We start from the raw sequence: 21,600 nt of genomic DNA on the forward strand, positions 1-21,600 counted from the left end.
ATTTCCACGGCATACGGCTGGAAAGTCCTCGAGTCTAGGACAGCAGGTTACGGTACTGCCCCTGGAGAAGAGGTTGTCCAGAGTGTTTCCCTTTATCCAGTTGCCCATGCATGTATAGCTGTATCTGGATGCATACACAGGTGGTTCTGCTCTTCTTGCTCGAGCTTCCCTTGGTTTCTCCAAGGAAGACTTGAGCGTTCCGAGCTAAACAAGTTCCTATACGTACCATGAAGATGATTAAGTGCACTTGCATAGGCCGTTCGGCGCTGACGCTGGTGTGTTGCGTGATGGGCATGTTTGCCCTCTGGACCAGCTCAGCAGCAGCATCTGTAGTGTTTGATGGCTCGTCTTTCAAACCATCTGAACATATACTGGACAAAAAAAATTCAGGGCCCGCCCGCTCTGGCGTGTTTGCGGGTCTGAAGAGAAAAGGCAAACTCTTTAGTCTAGCCGACTCTCCCACTCAGGATTCGTCAGAAGCCTCATCAACGCCGATGTCCTCGAGCGGTTCCCGGCTAAGGCCGCAGAACAAATTCTCCCTGAAAAAAGATGCGGCGGCAAAGACACGGCTTTCTTCTGGCTTGGAGGGTTTCAGCTTCTCCAATTCGAGTGGCGCTCTCGAGAACAATCACACAGAAGTCCACTCAGAGGCTCTTCTAGCTGCCGCCGCAGGCTTCTCTCTGACATTGCAATTTCTCGAGCGAAGTGATGATTCCCCCGTCGTCACTCCTGCCATTTTGGATAGTGTTGGCTCGTCAACTGAGATCCTCAGCCGCGTAGCGAAGACTGGCACGGATGACAACAAGGACTTGAAGCAACTTGGAGAGAAAGCGGATGAGGTCATGCAGGCTGTCGGCCGTGTGAAGGTATGCCGCCCGGACGGGCGAAATAACCGGACGGACATTTCATAGTCAGCCACCTCCAGCATTAACGGTGTGACTCGTTCCTGGCCACCCTGCGGAACTGGCAGAAATCTGCTTCGCTCTCGTACTCTGGCACATCCAGTTGAGTGGTGTGACTCTTCTCTAGTAGGCGCTCTAAATTCTCAAGTGTTTTTGAGCCTCGGTCTGCTTGAATTGCGAACCAAAACCTGTTTCTTCAACAGAGGGCCGCCTTGATTTTGCATGCTGGTTTCTGCCTCTGCTTGATCACGAGCCACGTTGCTTTTCACAGCCTGAGATGGACTGGAACCCATCTTCCTGTGTGTGCAGGAGATATTCAAGACGTGGGAGTACTTGGAAAGCAAAGTACGAGAAATCGGTTCCATATTGTCGTCTCTGGCGGCTGCGCATGGTCCCCCTGTTCCATCAGAGACCGCAGCGGGATCAGATCAGAACGGATTCCAGTTACAGCAGCTAGGGGAAACACTGCAGGCACTTACCCTCTCACGTTTCTTTTCTACAACAGAAACCATTTCTTTGCTTTCCGGCCATCCTGCATACCAAGTTACATCCACGGAGCATATTCAACCGGGAGGCATGGAAATCTCTTCCTCTCCAGAAACAGAGCCGCTGATGCAAGGAAACCAACATGAGGTTTCGCCTGAGCCCATCGCAGCAGGGCACAGCCAGGGTGAACGCGTTGATCCAAAACTCAGCGTTTCCTGAGCAGTGTTAGAGAATGCATCGCAGGAAGAAACTTCAGAGTTGCCTGAGGCAGCAGAAGGGTTCGACGATCCTTCTGCCGTAGCGGAGCCGGAGGTGGTTGCGGAGGAGACGAAGCTTCTCCCTCGCGCCCCGACGTCCGATTTTTCTGATGAGTTGCGGTCCCGTGAAGAACGTTTGGCAGCCGAAGACCCTCCCACTCACTCTGACGACAATAGTAGACATACGACGGACCTAACCGCAGCTCACGTGCAGCTTGAGGAGAGCCATCAGTCCTCGTCGAAGGCAGATGCCCACACTTCGCTGGCAGGAAGATCCACAGACCACGGTGAGCCTGAACAAAACAACGACCCCGTTCTAAAAGACACTGGAACGGCAGAAGACCAACAGCAAGGCGTGGCCACCGGACTCCCAAGATGGGGGGAAGTTGCAGAGGAGGAAACAGAGCCGTTTACGGGCCGCAAAAAAACAACCACCGACGGCGCCCACGGCGATGGAGATGTCCGTGAGACGCAGGAGGGAGAGCCTGAAATCAACGTCGCGGAAGGGAACAGCGACGAATTGAGGATTGCCGCGCAACACGAGGAAACTGGAGACGAGGATGACGAGGAACAAGGCGAAGCTATCGATGAACAGAAGCTTGATGCAGATAGCAATCGTCTGGCGGTCACGGAGACCGTTGAGGGGCTGAAGGCTGTGGTATCTGGATCTTCCTTTGCAGTGGAGCAGAATGAAGCTGATCCAAGTGCCGCACCCTCCGACGTTATCCCCACAAGCGACGAAACACAACAGGCTGATGATCGAGCTCCGGATGCCGTAGAGGAGAAACCGGCTGCTGCTGGAAATGCTGACCGCACGCTACCCGAGGTTAACATCACCGAAGAAGCAGATGCTGTGGTAGAGAAAAGCGAAAGTTCTGCGGAAGCCACTGGTGACGACAGGGCTGCAACCGGCTTGACGGCTCTCGAGCCCCTCGCGTTTATGCACAGCACTGACGCACGTACGCAGGTGCAGGTTGCGGTCCACGCGGAAGACAAGAACTCTAAGGAGCCTTTTGATCTGCGGGAGCAAGGCCACGACTTTGACACCGAGCTACAGGAGGAATCGCACGAAACGGAACTGGGCGACGACTCTAAAGAAAGGAAGACAGTAGAAGGCACAGAAAGCCTTAGCAAATCCGACCACTCGGCAGAGTATTCACTGGTTTCATCTGCATCCGTGAACCAGTCGGAGGATGATCTGTTTGCGCTACAAGATGAAGACACCAGTGCACGACTCCCGTACGGAGACGAGACTGCGGCAGCTCCTTCGGAGGCTTCATTCACACAAAGTGAAACCGAAGACGATTCGTCGCACGAAGCGGATCAATCGCCAACCCCAGGCCTATCGAAGACCTCCTCTCTGGCAGAGAGTGGACCCAGGAAGAGGCGAAGCGACCGTGCAAATGAAACGAACGCTCAGGGAAACCGAGATACAGAGCGTACAGGGACGAAGCTTGGAACAGCTCAGAGGGAGCCGGAATCAAAAGAAACGGACGAAGCTGCAGAGGAATTCCTTCCAAGGCATCCTAGGACCAGGCCTCTGTTGAAGGGAGTTGAGAACGGAGAGCAGCAGCAGGGTGGGGAGCACAGAGACGGGGGATCGGAAGAAGATGTAGTTCCCCTCGAAAGGCAAGTGGAAACCGCAGGACAGATGAGCTCTACGAACGAAACTACGGAAAACAAAGCGGCGCCACAGATCAGTGCTGACAATGCTCCACCAGAAGCCGTCACCAACAAGTCTGAGCCAGACGTTGACAAGTTTTTGCAGTCGAAAACCTTAGATGAGCTAATGAAGGCGAAATCGTTGGATGATCTCCGACGGATCCTTGGTCCTTACATGAAGGTGACAATTAAGGACGCTCTCGCGTTTAAAGAACTCTCGGATAAGCTAAAGGAATCGGGAGTGAAGGAGGCAGAAATTAGGGGGATGATGGCTATGGAGAAAACACCTTGGAGGGCATTCGCATTGAAAATTGGTCTCTCGGAAAGGTCAACTGAAACTCTGGAGCGGTGTCTGGCGCAGCTTATCCGCTAGCCGGTGACGGGTGGCACCAGTGAACAGGTATTAGATTTCGCCATCGTATCCACAGAGCGAAGATTGTATGTGCGGGTATAGACAACTGTCTTTCTCTACAGTATGCGCGCTGGGTGCACACCCGTGTAATCAGTTTAAAGCCCTTGTGAAAGGTTTGTAATCCAAATTTGGAAGCCTACAGCGAACTCCGCTGCATGCTCTGCATCCACCGTCAATCTGCAAGTGGTTTCTCCAAATCAGAGAGTTCGCGTGCTTGTATCCAAGTCTTCGTCTTTTCTTTTCCACTAACAGCCACAATTTCCGACGCATTCGGTAACGCAGAGGGGAATGACCCGCGACCGCTACGAACACATACCTATTTCCAGACTCTCCAAAAGCGGCTGACCAGTAGTAGTTCAGGTCTCGAATCAACAAACACTGCTAGAAGAGGTTTCTCAGGACGTTGTCATCAGTAGAGAATCGCCTGAGAGAGCCTCTGTTGGCCAATATGAGCCACTGCATGCCCAGGGTGCACAACCACTCCTCGCAACGGTCACGGCCACGCGCCTTGCCTCTCCCGGTGCCACCTCGTTGACAATCCCTTGGTATGGACCAAGCCAATGAGCTGCCACGTAAGGAGTTATTAGTGCCGTCGGCCTACGATCGCAGGGGTTGGAGTGGTAAGCTGATTTCCAGGGGTGCACTTCATCTATGTGATCCTGCCACGACCCATCACTGTGCATACATGCCGAGCTCTACCCCGTGCCAACATCAAGAATACCACACCAAGTTCAGACGCTATGCTGCAGCAACGGTATCGAGCATATGATGTCCTGGGAGTATTCTGGCGCCAGCGGCTCTTTTTCTGGTCGCCCTGATTCCGCAGGTGGTTCGTTGCACCGCATCGCTTTCCGCCAGACTATGCGGCGGTATCGGCTGTTCGCATGAAGGCGCAAACCTACGCGGTGCCTGACCTCGCCTCCGTGTTCTTCTCACGTGTAGACTGCCCACGGGGCGCCAGAAAGTGCCTTGTACATCATTGGCTTACCGCCGTTTTGTCGTGTCTGCTGCAACGTTTCAGCGTTCGCGCTCGCCAGGCGCCGAGCGGCCAGAGCAGGAGCTGTTGCGATATCACTTCAGCTAGGACGGGATTCTCCGTTGCCACGAAAACGCGCAACCCTATCAGGTAATGCCGGATGCGGGCTTCTGTCGGGCATCGATTCCTTATTCTTGAGAATCCATCCTTGTAAAGCATCACAACGTTGTTGGATCGTGCATGCATCCCTTTTTTGTTTCCAGCCCCGGAAACGCATGTAGGGGGCTACTTTTCTTCCGAGGGAAATGCGAGGCAGATGCTGCATGCTACGAGGCTTCTGCGAGAATCTGACGGGACTTGTTCTATGAAGAGAGTTTTTGTCTGTCTAAAGAGAGATCTAAGCATGAACTAAGGGCGGCGTGCCCCATCGTGCGCCGAAGAGTGGCGTTGGGCTGCCATCCTGCTTCGCACTGGGTTCGTTCGGCGTTGCAGTTCTTCTCTGCGTCATCGGCGGTGCTTTTTTCTTCATTCTCCCCCCGTCTCTCTCTTCTAATCCTGCTCGTTTGCTCCGTAGTCGAGGCTCCTTTCAGCGTAGCCTCGCCGCCTCTGCTGAAGCCCCCGGAACTGCTGGCCGCCGCAAAGCCCGCCCTGCGACTCGGCGCCGCGCTAGCGACGGAGGGGTCCTGTCTCTGAGTTTGCGCAGCTGCTTCAGACTTGCCTTTGGGATTCCTCTCCTGTGTTGCGCCCCTGAGAGCTTTTTTTATCACTCGTTTGGCGTCCTCTTTGGCTGTCCGCGACAGCGTCTTCCTGGACTGGTGCCACGCCGCGGCTGTCTCTCGTCTCCCTGGCTGCCGGTCGCTCATGTCTCGAGCTTTCTTCCTCTCCTTTTATTTGCGTAGACGGGCATAGATGGATGTCGTCTTCAACGTGTCCTTTATTCACAGACGTGTTAAGACGGCATCGATGGTGTGACCCGGCGCTCTCTTTCAGCCAGTCTTCTTCAATTCTCCCGTCCGCACGTCTTGCACATTTTCTGCTTCGCGCGGTGCACGGGCCCCGGATTCTCGCCTCGTTTGCCCACTGGGGGTTGCCTCCCTCGTCGAGACGTCTGGGCTCTCTTCGGCGGACGCGAGAACGTGCCTTGGCGTCCCGCTCCGCCGTCCCTTTGGAGAGCCGCTTGGTGTCCGAGCCCCGTTGTCTTCAGGTCCTCTTTGGTCTACCTCTCGCTGTTTCCTGCTGGTTCGTGTCTCGAGGGCTTTGCGTGTGTCGTGCGCCGTCTCCCGCTGCGGCCGGTGGGCAGCTGTGCGAGCGGCCGTTGTCAGCAAGCGGCTGGCGTCACGCAGGCAACGGCGGATTTGAGAGAAGATGTCCCAGAGGGAGGAGAGTTATTTCAGGGGGGAGGGTGCGTTCGAGACGAGGAGTATGTTCAGTAGCGGGGGCCAGCTGGAAGAATGCCCAAACGGAACAGGCGCTGATCCCCCGCGAGACGGCGGCGAGCGGGGGGCAGCTCGCATCCCAATCATTCCGGGGCTGCTCTTTCAGCACCTCGTCCAGTTTTACTCACAAAATGAAGTCGTCGACGTCACTCCTGGGCTCACGACGCTCCTCGTCCTAGACAACCGACTCTTCGTCTCTACTGCTCTCCAGGTACGGCGGAGCTCGCGACAAAACGGGGGGAATCCAGCCCTCCACCTCTTTCTTCTGGCTGGTGTGGTTTCCTCCTTTCCTAGTACCCCGACTCTCCTCTGTGACACTGCAGAGAGCTGAGCATTTCCAGGGCTGAGAAGGAGCTCTTCGTGTTCCATTTGTGGCGTCTGTCTTGCTCGGGCTCTAGTGTGGCGTCTGAGGCTGTGCTCGCCTCCGCCGCCGCCTCGCCGTTGTGTGCACGTCTGTTGTGTCTTGTGTCCCTCGGTTTTGTACTCCCCGTGACCTGCGCGAGGCCTGTTGGTTATGGGGAGTCTGTGTTGGAAACATGGTCTGAAATCGTGTAGGGTCGCTTGCCTTCCGACACTGCGAACGCGCTCTCCTCTCATTCTCTCTCTGTCTCTCTCTGCCGTGTCTAGTCTCGTCCTTCCGTGCTCTGGTTCGCTCCTCCCCTCGTTGTGCGGCGTGCGTGCTGCGTGTTTGCGTCTCTCATCTGCGTTTGCGCGTTATCTGTCTCTGTCTCTCCCAGGCTCTGAAGGAGTTCTTCTACAAGCCCTTGACGTGCCCGTCTCTGCCTCCACTCTCTCATCCCACGTCTCACTCTTCGCCGGCACACTCGGTTGCGGGCGACGCCTCTCCAGCCGCTCTACGCTCTCCTCCGTCTGCGCCCGACAGACAGTCGCCTTGCAGTTTCGCGACCGGCGCGCCCCTCGCGTCTGCGGCGGCCGAGAGTCAGAAGAGGGACTCGGGGGGGGGCATCCTGCGATCTCTCCGGCGACGCTCGGCGCGGCGGCGTTCGCGGGCTCGAGCGGGCTTCCGTCCTCTCTCGCCTCTCAGCCGCCTCGGGAAGCACGCGCCTCGCCGCAGGGCGATGACGCGGGGCCTGCGGACCCGTGCGAGGGGCGCGCCGCGGCCTCTGGGGGGGCGGCGGCGCCCAGAGGCTTCTCAGGCTCAGTCCCTGAGGGTGCAGGCAGCCTGCAGACGCCGCCGGCGCGGGTGATGTCCTCGCGGTCGCTTCCCGAGAACGGCCAGCGCGGACCCTCCTGTCCCTCCTCGATGTCCTGCCTGCGGATGCGGAGGGTCTTGGCGCAGGGCGTCGGCGCTCAAGGCGTCTGGCTGTACGACGAGAGCGCGAAACTCGTCGCGGGCTTCATGGACGAAAAGGAGCTCGTCGCGTTCTTCATCTGCTGGGCGCACTGGCTGCGGGAACGCATGCCGCAGGAGGAGCTGCCCGCGGAGACAGAAAAGACGCCAGGTGCGCAGGCGACGTGTGATACACTCGGAATGCCCGCGGGTGTTTGTGGGGTGTGGAACAAGAGAGAGACTCGCTCGGACTGAAGCGGAACCGCTAGAAACGCACATAGCAATGCTTTCACGCAAGCCTGCTCCCCTATGCACATATATATATATATATATATATATATATATATATATATATGTATGTATATGTATCCGCATGTATATTTCTAGGCGGTCGCGAGCGGCGGTGGCATGCGATGTAGTGCCGGTGGAGGATCGAAGGCGAGTCGCCTCTCTGGGGGTTTCTATTGTTTGTCGAGTGACTAGAGTGGCCCGTGCGCGGTCTGCATTGTATTATTTTTAGTGAAAATCTTTTTCATAATAAATTTATTTATATTAACAACTTAATTTTTAGCAAATTTTTGCTAATAATTCGAGGATAAATTTTTTTGCTGATGTACTTTCTAAAATCTTAATATTATTAAACAGAGTTTTTACTGGATTAAATATTTTGTAAATTTAAAATATACTAAATTATTTTAGTTAAATTAATCCTAAAAATTTGTCTATTAAAATTCCATTTAATTGCATCTGCAATTTTAAATAATTTTTCATCATATTATATAAAACTTTCAAAAAGGTAGTTTGACTGGGGCGGTTGCCTCCTAAAGAGTAACGGAGGGGTTTCTATTGTTTGTCTTCAGTCTGTCGAGTGACTAGAGTGGCCCGTGCGCGGTCTGCTGACTCCGCGTCGTTTCGTTTGTCCGTCCGCTGTGTCTTGTCTCGATGCAGGGCGAAGCGCGACGCCTCGTCGAGGCGGTGCTTTGTCTTCAAGCACGTCTGGAAAAGAAGGCAACTCGAGTGAAGAGACACAGGCAGGGGAGGCAGACCGCGGCCGCGAGGGGGAGAGAGACGGCTGTGGACCTGCACGCAGCGGGCGTGCGGCCGAGGCCGCGAACGGCTGTTCAGGCGCCGGCGCGTCTTCAGCCGGTGGATGTGCCTCCCAGCGTGCTTCGCAGGAGGGACGGGAAAGGGAAACGGAGAGAACAGAGGCGAAGAAGCCTCAGGTCTCGCAACCGGCTGGCGAGGGGGCAGAAAAGGAGGGCGCCTCGTCTCCCTCCTCTTCGCCGCCTTCCACGCTCCGACCGACAGAGACGATGCAGCAGCTCCTTCGGCGAACGCCGCCGCCGTGGACGTGGACGCTGCAGCAGTGGCGCGGTGAGAACCTGGCTCGCCCTCTTGCGTTTTGCGTGCGGGTTTTGCTCTGCTTGTTCCCGATTTCCGTCTGAACTCGTTTTTCGCTTTTTATCCGCTTTTGTGTGCCGATCCGGTGCTGGCTGTGATTTCGATGCGTCCCGCTAGCGGCTGCCAGCCTCGTCCTCATTGCTTCCTCTGCCGTCTTGTTCCTTGCGCCGTCGTCGTCTGGGGTGGCGCGGACCGTTGTTGCTGTCCTTCGTCTCGCCGTTTTGGTTTTCTTCCGGTAGTTCGTGGGCTGAATCTCTCACTCGCTTTTTCGATATTTCGCTGAATCGTGTCGCATTGTTGCAGCTGCCTCTCTGCGTCGGTCTGCTCTCTCAGTCTCGCCTGCACTGCGGAGTGTCTGCCTCGAAATGGGGTGCAGCTCTCTCGCTATGATCCAATATCCCGCTCTCTCTTTCTTTGCCACTTTGGTCTCGTAAGCGGTGTGCGTCGTCGCCTTTCTTCGCAGCGCCGTGATTCTACTCTGATTTTCGGGCGTGAGCTTGTAGAAGTTTGTGTTTCTCCTTCTGTCCGTTGCCGCGGCAGCATTTCGCGTCTTCCTCCTCGGGCTCGCGGGTGTCTTTTGTCGCGGCTGTTACCTTCCTTCCGCGTCTGTGTTTGCGATTGCTGCTTCAGCTTTCTACAAGACGCCGTCGCCGGTGCTTTACATCCACCCCGACAGGCCCCCTATCGACGCCCTCCTGCTGCAGCTGCAGAACAGGTGAGTCAAATCAGTTTTTCTCGCGGCCAGAGGTGGAGGCGGGAGCGCTCCACGAGGACAGGTTGACGGCGGATGGCTCGAGGAGCCTGCGGAGTGTCTCCCTAACGCAGCTCTTGCTCCTTCTCTCTTCCTTGACTAGGATTTCTCCGTTTGTTTCTGCACTTGTGTCGCTGGGCTCGCGACCGTGACGTTCCTTCTCAGCAGTTCGCTTTCTGTGTTCCCTCTTTTCGTCGTTTTCTTTCTTCGTTTGAGTTTCCGCTGCGGACTGGTTCATGCCTGTCTTCGTCCTCCATCGTTCTGCGCGTGGCTGGGCATCTACTTTTTGCAGGACAGCGACGGTCGCTCTCTGGAACGCGGAGCGCCAAACGCCGATGGTCGTTCTCACCTTGTGCGCGCTTCTCGCGCACGCGGTGCAGCACGTGAGTCGCATTGCCTTTCTGCGGGCTGGCGCGATACAACGTTCTGCGCATCTGCGTCTTGCACACAGACGCATACCCACTCCGCTCGCGTAGTGAAAATGTGGCACGATTGATTCGCCAAAAGGCATGCACCCGAGCTGTCCACAGCCGCTCTCTTCCTCTCTGTGTGGTTGTCTCTTTCCTTTCCCGGCCGTCGCACGTCTGTCCTTCGTCGGATCGGTTGGCTTTTGCTGCTTTCCCAGGCGGGCTACGGCTGTCGATCTACGTCGTCTTGCTCATCTGGCATGCTTTACCCCTCGTTTTTCGCGTGTATTTTCCTTCCCGTCTGTGTGTCTTTCCTGAGTGAATTACCGATTCTGCGGCTTCTCGGTTTGCCGCAGTCCGGCTTCACCTTCTGTGTTGCTACGTTACCCAGACCAGTTGCATCTCTGTCGATATTTCAGTGACATGTGACCCGCCAACTTTCTTCGTTTGTTCGCCAGCTGCGAGGCGACTTGCCGGAATTCGAGCTTTCCGTCCAGCAGCTGCAGGTGGGGACATATCGCGACATCGTGACGGTGGACGTCGAGGATTCCGTCCTGGATGCCGTGGAAACTATAAATGAATGCGACATCTCTGCGGTCCCCGTCGTCGACTCTCGAGGTACGCAGTCTACGCGCACTTTGCAGAGATCCCCGTTTTCACGTGTTTCCCCTCGTTTGATTCATGCATCCGCCCGTCGCTCATGCTAGTCTCTGAAGTCTACGAATGCCTCCCCCGCATACAAGCGCCCCTCTGGCTAGCAGAGCTGAAGACCCAGAGGTGTCTCGCATCTCGATTGCCGTCTGGTCTGCCCCCGATGCACTGTTCTGCTCGCCTCCACTGCGTCCCAACCTTCGTGCCCTTTCCGCCTTGTGAGCGCCGTCGTGCGTCGTCTGACCGGTCTGGGTGCAGGTTGGGAGCAAATTGCGGTGAGGCGCAGGCTGTCTCCGTCCCTGTGTCGCGAGGCCAGCGTGTTTGTCGGAGTGGCCTGTGGGGGGATTTGCGGTATCGGATTTTCTCTTTAGATGACGTTATCCGCATCTGCGAGGCGCCGGCTGAACACCTCCTCGTGCAGTTGCGTCGTATCCCGCAACCAGCGCCGGAGAGGCTTTAGAGCTGTTCTCTGTCGCGCGACACACTGCGCTCGTTTAGGGTGTGGTGTTTGCCTCTTAGTGGATAAATGCGCATGGCAGCTTGTAGAATGGCGGCAAAGTGGCGCTTTTCTGCATATCTGTGGCCCTCAGGCGCCTACGTCGGCTGCTTCACCCGCCAAAACTTCCTTCTTCTCGCCCTTCAAGCCATCCACAACGGCGTACGTCTGCTGCGGATGCGGCCGTGCCTTGTGGCTTCCTGTCTATCACCGGACTTCCGCGCCGAGAAACAGAGTTCACAGCTGTGTCTCAGCTGGCGGACCAGATCCGTGCATGCCACTGCTCGCAGCCCTCGCGGTGGTGATCGCCTGCAGTTCCCTTTTCTCTCTATATACATACATGAATAAACAAATGCATATTTGTTTCTTCTGAACAGACCACGACCGGACACTCCTTGCTGCGCTGTGTGTTATGCGCGTTAGTTGTTAGCAGTCCGCTAGCCTCAGTGCCAACAATCTGCGTTCTCTGTCATGCGCCAGTTCGAACCAAGGGGATGGCGTATCCCGCGCGCAGACTGTGTGAGTGTCCGTTGTCATTTCTGTGTGGACAGTGTGCCTTGGAGCCGTCTCTGCGTCTTCTTTTGTGGGGTCGCGCACACTCCGCGCGTGAGCTGCGAGTCCGGCGACACCGCAGGGTTTTCCTTCCCTTGCCCTCCTTTCTATCCGCTTGTTTCACTTTTATTGCCTGCGCAGACGCCCCTGGACGTCGACCAGCCCGTCGGCGACGCGCTGAAGCAGCTGCGGTACCAGGAGAACCGACGGGCGCAGCAGCTGCAGGCGAACGCCGCCGCCGCGCAGGGGGGGAAGGCGCGTCCGCTTGAGTCGGCGCGGCCCTCGAACTCACTCCCTTCTCACCAGCTCCCTTCTTCGCAGTATCCGTCGGTCTACTCCTCGTCCATTCGCGACGGGCGCGCAGGCTTCTCTGGCGAGCGGCGCGGGTCAACCTACGCGTCGGCTCACTCACAGTCCTTCGGAGGAGCCTCGCAGCCCCATCAGCATGTCGCGGCTGACGGGTCGGTCTTCGGCTCTGTCGTTCGGCAATCGGTACGCGTATTTGCTTTCTCGTGTGCAAAGGGGGAGGGGGGAGGGGGAGCCCGTGAAGAGACGTGAGCCACAGGCGGAGCACGCCTCCTAGGAAACGCATGTTGCATCTATGCATGTGGAGTTCCCTTGCGTTGCACGCGCGGCGTCCAGGGTTACGCAGTCCGCACACACAAGTCCCAGAAGACCGGCTAGCCCGTGAGATATTCATAGGTGTGCAGACTTTCGCTGTCACCCGTGCCGGCGGTGGGTAGCGCAAAGGAAGGAAGCTATGTGGTACTCGATCTGAAATTCCCCACGGAGGTGTTCATAAATGCGCGTCGGTGTCGCGCGTGGTGCCACAACGCGGCCGAAGACCCGCGCAGACACAGCAGGGTCGCTGCTCGCTCGTGTCTCGTTTGAACGGCTGTCTCGCATTTTCTGTGCATGCAATCACAGGTCGGCGGCGGCAGCGCGCCACTCAGCCGCAGCGCCAGCAGGGAAAGCAGGTGCTCGAGCCGGAATGACCTCCCGGCGCCGGCTGTCTCCATCCGTGAGGCGATCTTGCGCGTCCTGTTCTCGCCTTATCGAAGAATCATCTTCCTCGATAGCGCGTAAGCTCGCAGTTCGGGAGCGTGTCATCTGTCTTGTGAACAAAGTGCAAATTCACGCGGAGAGAGGCGGTGGAGGTGATACACTCCCCGCACACTGCGAAGGCATCTATCGTGGATACGCTGTATCTTCGGCCTCGTCGGGTTCGTCGCTGCCGATCAGCTTCTTTGAGGCACGGGTATCGTGCATGCGTCTTTACGCCTGCAGGGGTGTATATGTATATATATGACCATGTATCTGTCGCGTCGAAGAGACCTAATCGCTGGGAGAGAGTTTCTTTCGGTGGCCGTTTCTCTCGAGTGTCTTATTGTGTGACTCGTCTTCCCTCCGTCAGTATTCGTTGGTTTCCGTCTGTTTCATTCTTCCTGGTCTGTGGTGTGTTCGTAGTTATTCTGTCTTCTACCTGGAAAGGGGCGCTCGTGCATGTCCCTTCAAATGCGTTGCTTCCAGCCCAACGTCTGCATCTTACTCGTCCCTTCTTTTTCCGCGTTTCGGAATTCGGCTGCGTCCAATGCAGAGTGTGAGCTCCTTTGGGGGCTTTCGCACTGTGCCTTGTCGATGCGCAGCGCCTCGCTGCTCCACACTCTGGATTGCCTGAAACTCGCTGCTGCTGCAGAGACCGCGTCTCCGGAGTCGTCACGGCGACCGACCTCGCTGGATTTTTAGTGGGCTCAGGGCAACCCGTGTTCACTTTCGCCGGCGCCGAAGACTGCTCTGCGTCCTTCCAACCCCACCCACCTCGCACATCTTCGCACGAGTTGAACACGCGCTGCGCGTCCGAAGGGGACAATCCCGGATCGTCTTCTAAGTTTTCAGGGGGAATGGACACGTCCCGCGGCTCTGCTGCGATGGCGCAAGAGAAGACCGGCGTCAGGAGCCCAGTGACCTCCGACCCCACGCGGTCAACGGCGACGCCGGAGACCGTTGGGGCGGAGGCCTCGGAGCCCACAGACAGACCGACGAGCTCAGACAGGTTAGGAAGCACTACGGCGCCTGCGGCAGTCGTGGAGCTAGGCTCGCCTCAATGCAGCGCTGTGGGCGGTGCGGCAGGCAAGGGAGGAGCGGACACGCAAGAGGAGGCGGAGAAGAGGGAATGCAGCCGCCCAGACGCCGCGTAGGTGGCTCGAAGACAACCCCTGCAACGGGAATTGTTGCAAAAAAGAGGAAAGAGAAGTGACTTCTAAATCCTCCGTCTGGTGCCTGCAGCTCCGGCTTTATCGCTTGCCTCGAGCAGAGCAGCCCCAGAGGACGAGTCACGCACGAGTGACGACGAAACGTTTTCAGCATGGAGAAAGGGAAGGGCGAAAGGAGTGACTCAGGCAGAGAAGGAGCGTGTGGCAAAGATCAAGACGCAAGGCCTTTCGAGGACTTGCAAAGAAGTTCTGTCTGCGTGTGGATATGTTCTGCACGATTGGCCTAGCGAGTTCGGTTCATGTTCAGTGTACAATACGTTTTTCCCGGAGGCATTTTTTCAATGTTTCCTCGGTCCCAAGCGCCTGGTCCTTCTGGGTCGTTTCCTCTCCTCCTCTCTATCGCTGTGTTCCACCTCGCTTTATTAGACCAGGAGGCTTGTGGTAGTCGGAAGACCGAATTTCAGAGGTGTCCGCGAATACAGGACCGAGACGATGCAAGCAGCTTTTCTGTTTCTTGTGTTTGTGAAGCCCTACCACGGGGGAAGATCTCTGCACAGCAGTGAGCGTCGGAGTACCCCCCGATTTAAAGACTCGTCAACTGAATGCGTGAAAGAATACCGCCCTCCCGCGTATTTCATCTCTCTCATACTCTGCGCGTTTAGCCTCTCTAGCTTGTTGTTCACGTTTGGCACACCGCCCACCGCCCTCTTCGCACAGCGGGGGTGAGTCATCAGTCCTTGTACACGGCTTCTCTTACACGCTTTGTTAGCCTAACGTTCGCGTCTGCTGAGAGCGAGAAATGCGACTTCCATTCATCGACGCCTCCGTATCGCAGCCACGCGTGGCCGTCTCAGCGCGGTCGTCAGGCGAATACATATTTTGATGCAGCTGGGATGGTAAGTTTGTATCTTCACTTCTGCTGTGACCTGGTACACTACATAGATACAGGTGGTACTGTGAGCGCGTCGCTAGCAGAAAACGGAGAAATAATCTTCTTTCGCAGTTCCGTGATTCTCCGCGTAACGACGGAAAACAACGTTTCAAGCGCTGTAGAGACGTTATGGTCGCTGTTCGCGGAGGTTTCGAAGAAAAGTATTCCACGAGATTTTGCAAACGCCGCGATCTCGGCCGCCGATACCTGCCGATCTCCGATGTCGATTTTGTTCGCGAGTAAGACAACTGCAGAAGAGAATGCCGAGACACGCTCGTGCGAGGGTTGCGAAATGAGTGGTTGTGTGCATCGTTTTGTAGTGACCCCCTTTGTGAAGGAGGCTTGATGCGCAACTGGAAACAACTCTGTGAGCTACACGCACTGAATTGTTTCAGCTGGCAGATGGCTCTGTGCGGCGACTTTGGCGGAGAACGAACGATGACGGCCGCCAGGCTCAGCCCGATATAAAGCATCTGGCTCCAGAGGCTTTTCGTTGGGTTCAGCGTCTCTAAGCGTACCTGGAACGCAAGCTTCGGCTGGTGTCTCGTTGTATTTCTCATGAGAATATGCGCCAGTTGAGGCGTCTCTCGTGGCTTCCCCCTCTGTGGAAGTTTCGATGTTCACTCCATGCTCCTTCGCCTCGGCGATCCACGCGGGAAGCTCCTCAAAGGTCTCACGTCTACTGGCATCGAACACTAGCATAATGCCGTCGGTATTGTCGTAGAACGACTGCCGAATCTCTGCGAATTCTCTTCTTCCAGAAAAGTCGAAGAAATTCACTCGCGCCTGCGTCCCGCCCTCTAACTCGATAACTTTCACTCCATAATCGATGCCAATCGTGCTGGCATTCCTGACGACGAAACGCCCTTCGCAATACCGTTTGATAAGGCATGACTTGCCAGTCTTCTCCGCGCCGAGCGCTAAAATCTTCATGCGCAGCGCGTCGCCTCGCAAATGCACCATATCCGCTGAGTTGGCTTTGTCCAAGGGGGCGCTGAGAACGAATTCCCCTTCTCTGTTCAGCTTGCTCCACTTCTCCTCTCGAGCCCAGCTGGAGGCTACGGCAGCCCCGAGCAGAGACAGGGTTGGTCCTAGCACCCCGAGAGGTTTTCTTGTATTTTTCAAAGCCTGACTGCCGACAGAGCCCTCCAGGATCCCGCCGTGCTGGTTGGCATTAGTAAAGTTCCCTGTTTTGGACGAGCCTGCTGAGGAATTCAGAGACCCGAAAGACGACGACCACGCAGTTGTGAATTCAGTCGCCGCAGTCGTTTCTCTCTTGTCTCTGGATTCTGCATTAGTTCCGCAATCTGCTTTGAAGAACCCAGCATTGCTAAAGTTACGGCATTTTGGGTTCGCCGATTCAGGTTCTCCCATCGCGGGCGCGGCCGGATCCCCGTGATCTGAGTCGCATTTTTCAGCGAAAAGCCGAACTTGTCCCGGAGCTGCATTTGCTGCGAGACTTGAAGAACCACGTTCCGCTTTGGAAATGCAGAGTCCTTTGTTTTCATGGGAATGATCGGCGGTGCTTAGAGGCGCCTTGAGTGCTTCGCTTTCTGTCTCGTCTGCAGCCCCAGTCTCTCTCTCGCATTTCTTCGCAGAGATTGATGACGGCATGCGCACCTGGACAGAAACACACACCACCAAGAGGAAGGCGCCAACTGAAGCTAAGCGTTAACGCGTGGCTTCTTCCCTATGTTTCCACGTGGTTAACCTGGATGTTTTGTCTGTGTGTCATGCTTCACTGCATTCTAACGTCGCAAGATGCTTGCGGTTAGTGGGCGTACGTCTCTGCCTCGTTCACCTAGAGGGCGTCTGCGGTCTCATCCAACGGAGTGTTGCACATACCCCAATGGCGTTATGATTCCCATAGCTCGCCGTGTCTATCACGTAACTTGCAACGCCCTACCCCAAGCGACTCCTGCTTCTTCAAAGCCTCGAGAAACAAGCTGGGAACGGGTGAGTCGAGAGGTAACGCTGAGGTGAACGCCTCAAGCAGGTCAGTTTTCTCGAAGCACACTCCATGCGGGATTCCAAGGATCGTAAGCAATTGCTTAAGCTGCTTCACACTCAAATGTCCAACCAGGTGGCTTGCACATTGTGCTTCAGATCCAGCACCGTGATTCACGTTTGCTGCAACTGCTTTCGTGAATGTTGCTTCACCCAGGACCTCCCGCAACGCATTTGTTACAGATGTCGCAGGCTTTCCGCGCAGCACCTGGTCCCCCGCGTGAGCATGCACAGCCGTTTCCCGCAGGAGACTACTCGATTCAGTTCTCTCATCCTTCCTCGCGCGCAGGGAACACCCTGAGTCCAGCCCGTGACCAGAGGGTCTTCTACACTTTTCCGCGCAGTCAGTCGCGCTGGAGTCCGTCCGGGCGACGTGAAGAAAGTCTCGTTTTGTGCCATATCCGGAATTCTCTCCGCTGCCAGGCCCACATCGGGAATCGCTACCGCTACGATGCCAGATCTTGTTCGAGCCGCTTCGCGATCCACTCTCTGCCGAGTTTTTCACATTTCCAAACCCGGACAAGAAACAAGAGCCCGGTTCCTTGGGCGGTCTAGCAACGCCTCGTGCCCTTTCCAGGAAGTCCTCTTTTGACAGGAAGTCACTTTTACGCAACGGAATTTCGTCCCGTCTCGTTCCTTGGTGGAGCTTGCTTCTGGAAGAAACACTGGCACTGACTCCGGCCCCGGTCGAGTGCCGTCTTCTTACTGGCGAAATGGACGACCTGCAGACATCCGAGCCAGACTTTGCCGAGAACACTACGCCTAGCCCGTCAGTTGAGCCTGTTCGTATGAGGCTGCGGTCATACGCACGCCGCCGCGCGTCATCTCCCAGGACTTCAAACGCCGCAGTAAGTGCCTGGAATCTCTGTACGCTTCCCCCCTTGTCCGGATGCCACAGAAGTGCTAGCTGGCGATAGGCCTTTTTCACTGTGTCGCGAGACGCATCTCGGGAAAGCTGCAAGAGATCATACAGTCGATCTGTAGGACCAACAGCTCCTGGACAGTCTTCCGCTCTGGGCGCGCCAGAAAAGCTTGATGCTTCCCTCTCTCTGCTGTCAGTCATGGTACAGCCGAGCCGACAGTCCGGAAGAGTACGTGACGACAGGAATCCTCCTTGTTACGCTAATATTCATTTTCTAGCTGCCCTTGGCATACCGCTACTACAATGGCGAAATTGCCGAAAGTACACAACGCACTGCGCAGCATACTGAGTGCCTGGAAAGGGCGCATTCACTGGTACAACACGGTTAGAACTGAAAGACAGAACTTTGAGAGTTAAGCGCATGAGGCAAAAAACGTTCCACTTGGCGGCCACTATCCTGTAGTGCCTGTGTCGGTCAAACATCGGGTGTTGCGTCAAATAACGGTTTTTTATCGATTTAGTATTCTCTATGGAGGCCTCCAAGTTTTCCCGCCTGCCGATGATATAGTAGAATATGAGGGGTTGCTTTGCCCCCGTGGGTAACACTGGCAAATATCCTCGAACACTCGCAGCCGAGAGGAGCTGATAATGGACGGGATTTGCCAACAGTGAGACCTCACACAGGCATGCCTCACGATGAAGGACGGCCACAGCGATAGACACGAAAAGTTGTCTCTTTCAGCCACTTCTTTCAGGCGGAACGCACAGATTTCGACTCACACCTCTGGGCAATCTTGTCAAAGTTACACTTGCCCTAAGACTAGGGATCTCCGCACTCACAGGATACCTTGCTCCTTGTGAGTGTGCAAACCCCGGCTCTCAGGTATTTTACGACCAGACAACAGGATTGAACGGTAGGATAGTAGCAGCAGTCGTGTAGAAGAACGGAGAACGCAGCAAGCCCCGCGACAAAGGGGCATATCGGCATGCTTAGAGCAACGAATTCAATGAAGCGCCTTACGGACACGTGCAAGTTCCGCCGGCACACTAGAAAAACGGAACGAACTCTCGGTAATGAAGCATGGACGACGCATTGAGACAAAAACATCTTTTCACCGCCCAGCAACCTATGAAGAATTTTATTGCTATTACTGGGCGTCTATCAGGCCTCTAGCGTGTGTCTCGAATGAGTCTAGATCGAGACAGATTGCCGCTGGTGGGGCCCCTCGCTTCGTCCGAGCGGGTGAGTTTCGGTAGCCTCAAAGCGTACCAGACAGAGGGCGTACCGCTTACTGTCTTTCATGTGCGGAAGGCTGCTGCAATAAATTGTAAGAGAAGGACACGAAGTTACCTAAGTACGGATACTCTCTGACATTATCGGCACGTGGTGGAAGAGAATCGCCAGAGCGATGTTTCGCTTCTCTCGCGCGCTTGGGCATATTCTATTTCTATGCGAAAGACAGTGGTCCTTTGCTAGAGGCCCACGGAGAGCGACGAGTGGGAACGACGCAATCCGATCTAGTTTCTAGACTACTGCAGGCTTCGTAGCTCATTTCCATCTGTTCCGGATGAGCCTGTATGCAAATTGAGCACCCACGATGATGGCGTACAGACATATAGGTCTCGTGGCACAGGACCATGGTGCGATACACAATCACCATACGAGTCACTACTTTGCTGTTTTCAATTCCCGGAACTAGAGACACAAACACCTTATGTCGTACAACCGCACGCATGAACTGCAGGAACCTGACATAATATTTGTAGCACTGCGCTCGACGGAAGCTTCAAGTCCCCGTTCTTGACACCTCCGGCTCACTAAAGGGCACTACTCCGGCCGAGTAGAGTACCATAGAGGGTTCGCTCTCGATAAAAACTGAAGGACACGTTCACTCAACGATGAACGGTAGCAGGACAAGCTGGTTAACGGAATCTTCACACCGCCGTACCGTAGCTGGCGTTAAAAGTTTTTTTTTTCCTGCAACTGCCTGAACCAATGGAGCGCTCCCAAGATGAGCAATGAAAATATAATAGTTACTACAGAAGAGCGACAAAACTGCTGGCAAAGAGAGCCCCGTGATGACACCGAACACTTTCGCCTGTACGCTACGGCGGTCCGCGGTGTGGAGGCTACAATCTCGACCCTGCAGATCTGCTTCGCCAACAATCGAATACCGCTGGAGTACAACCCCCTACTCAGACACAGCCAGAGAAGGCAAGATACCACCTTTCCAAATAGAAGTCCCTGCGAAGCCGTACTCTCTGCGGCCGCATGGATACTGGTTTTTCTCTGGCGTTTCGCTGACTGTCGCTGCAACGCTTCTGCTCGCCCCACCACTACTTGCGAATTGCGTCCCCAGTGCTCGGTTCAGGATATATATAATTGAGCGACATCAAACCAACAGACTACAGCTGAGTTACAGTATGACGAGTCGGATTTACGTCGTTACATCGGATCAAAGGAACCATTGCGACTGTCTGCTGCTGTCGCCGCCTACCCCGGGGAGTGAAGGACTGGCAAACACGGTAGACAAACTCAGAGGGCGCAGCAGGGTTGAATTTTTTGTGCCCTGCTGCCGATTTCGTTCTCTGGTAACCGGGACGGAAACACAAAGACGCAGAGAGCGTTGGGACTAGGTATGGCACTACGTCAATTGTCGGCACTCGCGGCTGACTCACTGAGATGGCGCGCCGCCTTAGCTCGGACACCCAGTTTGCGTCTCTCTCGCGGGGGCGTCTTTCCGCCCCCAGCTACCCTTCGATGGCTGACTTCAGCATTCGTGAGAAGGGAAAGACGTTCAGAGTCATGAAAAGCTTCGTGTGCGTGCCATTGCGCCTCAGGACACCCAAATCATGCAGAAGACGAACAGAGGACATACAAGCCCCTGCCGGCGGAACGTTTTCCCGCAGGCGCTGGGACGACACGAGCGAGCAGTAGTCAGTAATGTGCGACACGCTGGCTGACGGGGGGTGTTCTCTCCTCTTTGAGCGCCTGGCGGTCTCGGCCCGCGACTGGCTCCACCGCCGTTGCATCCTATTATCATGGGCGCTTTGCACTCACAAACCTCATGAGGTATTTAGGGATTGGTGTTTTATGCAGCTACTTTCCCAAACTTCTGAGCTGTGGACGCGCAAGAGAGTTCAATCATGTAACCGCGCGTCACGAACTTGCCACCCCAACCCTCCCTGTCTTGCGCCTTCGTAATGACGCGGCATCTTGCCCGCGCATCTACGCCGCGCTTGACTCCGCAGTTTCCCGTTGAGAAGTTGCCTTTCTGTACACAAGACAGTCTCGCATGTGCATGCCCGTTTCATCATTTTCCTAAACTTCTCCGATTTATTCTTCGTTGGAGGAGACGAATCCGTGGCTGCAGCAGGACGGAGGAAACGCAGCACCTCCAAGTGTCAACTTCACATCAGCTTGCTCTCCCGCTCCGAGAGAAGAACTCGACTGCCTCTCTCGGGGGGTCCTATTTTCTTTCTTGTTCTTGTGGTCGGAAAGACAAACGAAACGTGAATTCGAGATTTTTTCCCCTTCTCTCGGGACCGTTTCATGACCGAATGCATGAGGCAACAGAGCGAAGCGCACAACAGGCCGCCACAAGCCGGCGACCGGTTGGTTGCTTCTACACAAGACATACACTCTTGATTCTGTAATGTCGCCTTCTTTACTTCCCCCAATCGCTTCGTCCCTTTTATTCTTTTCGTGTACAGGCTTCTTTCGTTTGTCTTTTCTATTTCCGCCTCTGTTTTGTCTCGCTTTTGCATCCACACACTCCTCCGGTCTCACCCTCTGGTGACTGTTTCGGTCCCGTGGTCGTCTAGCCGGATTTTTTGCTGCGCTCGCTTCTCTCCCTCGAAGGTCTCCTTTTTGACCGCGGTGTTCTGCCACGTTATATCCGCCGTT

General features: G+C 55.5%; 3 protein-coding genes across 3 annotated transcripts; 2 read left to right on the forward strand and 1 right to left on the reverse strand.

The window, feature by feature from the left end:
* Positions 1-494: 494 nt before the first annotated feature.
* On the forward strand, positions 495-3,680 carry BESB_017050 (uncharacterized protein; the record flags this gene model as incomplete). The annotated part of the gene is made up of 3 exons (XM_029360420.1): positions 495-866; positions 1,212-1,247; positions 1,632-3,680. 3 exons carry the CDS (start codon positions 495-497, stop codon positions 3,678-3,680), a joined length of 2,457 nt encoding a protein of 818 aa, XP_029216396.1.
* A 2,437-nt stretch (positions 3,681-6,117) lies between these two features.
* BESB_017060 (CBS domain-containing protein) lies at positions 6,118-13,878 on the forward strand (the record flags this gene model as incomplete). The annotated part of the gene is made up of 10 exons (XM_029360421.1): positions 6,118-6,403; positions 6,869-7,594; positions 8,371-8,796; positions 9,454-9,538; positions 9,867-9,957; positions 10,440-10,599; positions 11,223-11,290; positions 11,822-12,172; positions 12,608-12,762; positions 13,377-13,878. The coding sequence occupies 10 exons, from the start codon at positions 6,118-6,120 to the stop codon at positions 13,876-13,878; spliced, it is 2,850 nt and encodes a 949-aa protein (XP_029216397.1).
* Positions 13,879-14,827: 949 nt separating this feature from the next.
* Positions 14,828-17,894, reverse strand: BESB_017070 (uncharacterized protein; the record flags this gene model as incomplete). The annotated part of the gene is made up of 3 exons (XM_029360422.1): positions 14,828-15,072; positions 15,343-16,444; positions 16,731-17,894. The coding sequence occupies 3 exons, from the start codon at positions 17,892-17,894 to the stop codon at positions 14,828-14,830; spliced, it is 2,511 nt and encodes an 836-aa protein (XP_029216398.1).
* Between the last annotated feature and the right edge of the window lie 3,706 nt (positions 17,895-21,600).

Source organism: Besnoitia besnoiti, chromosome X (genome assembly GCF_002563875.1).
Source record: "Besnoitia besnoiti strain Bb-Ger1 chromosome X, whole genome shotgun sequence".
Classification (NCBI taxonomy): domain Eukaryota; phylum Apicomplexa; class Conoidasida; order Eucoccidiorida; family Sarcocystidae; genus Besnoitia; species Besnoitia besnoiti.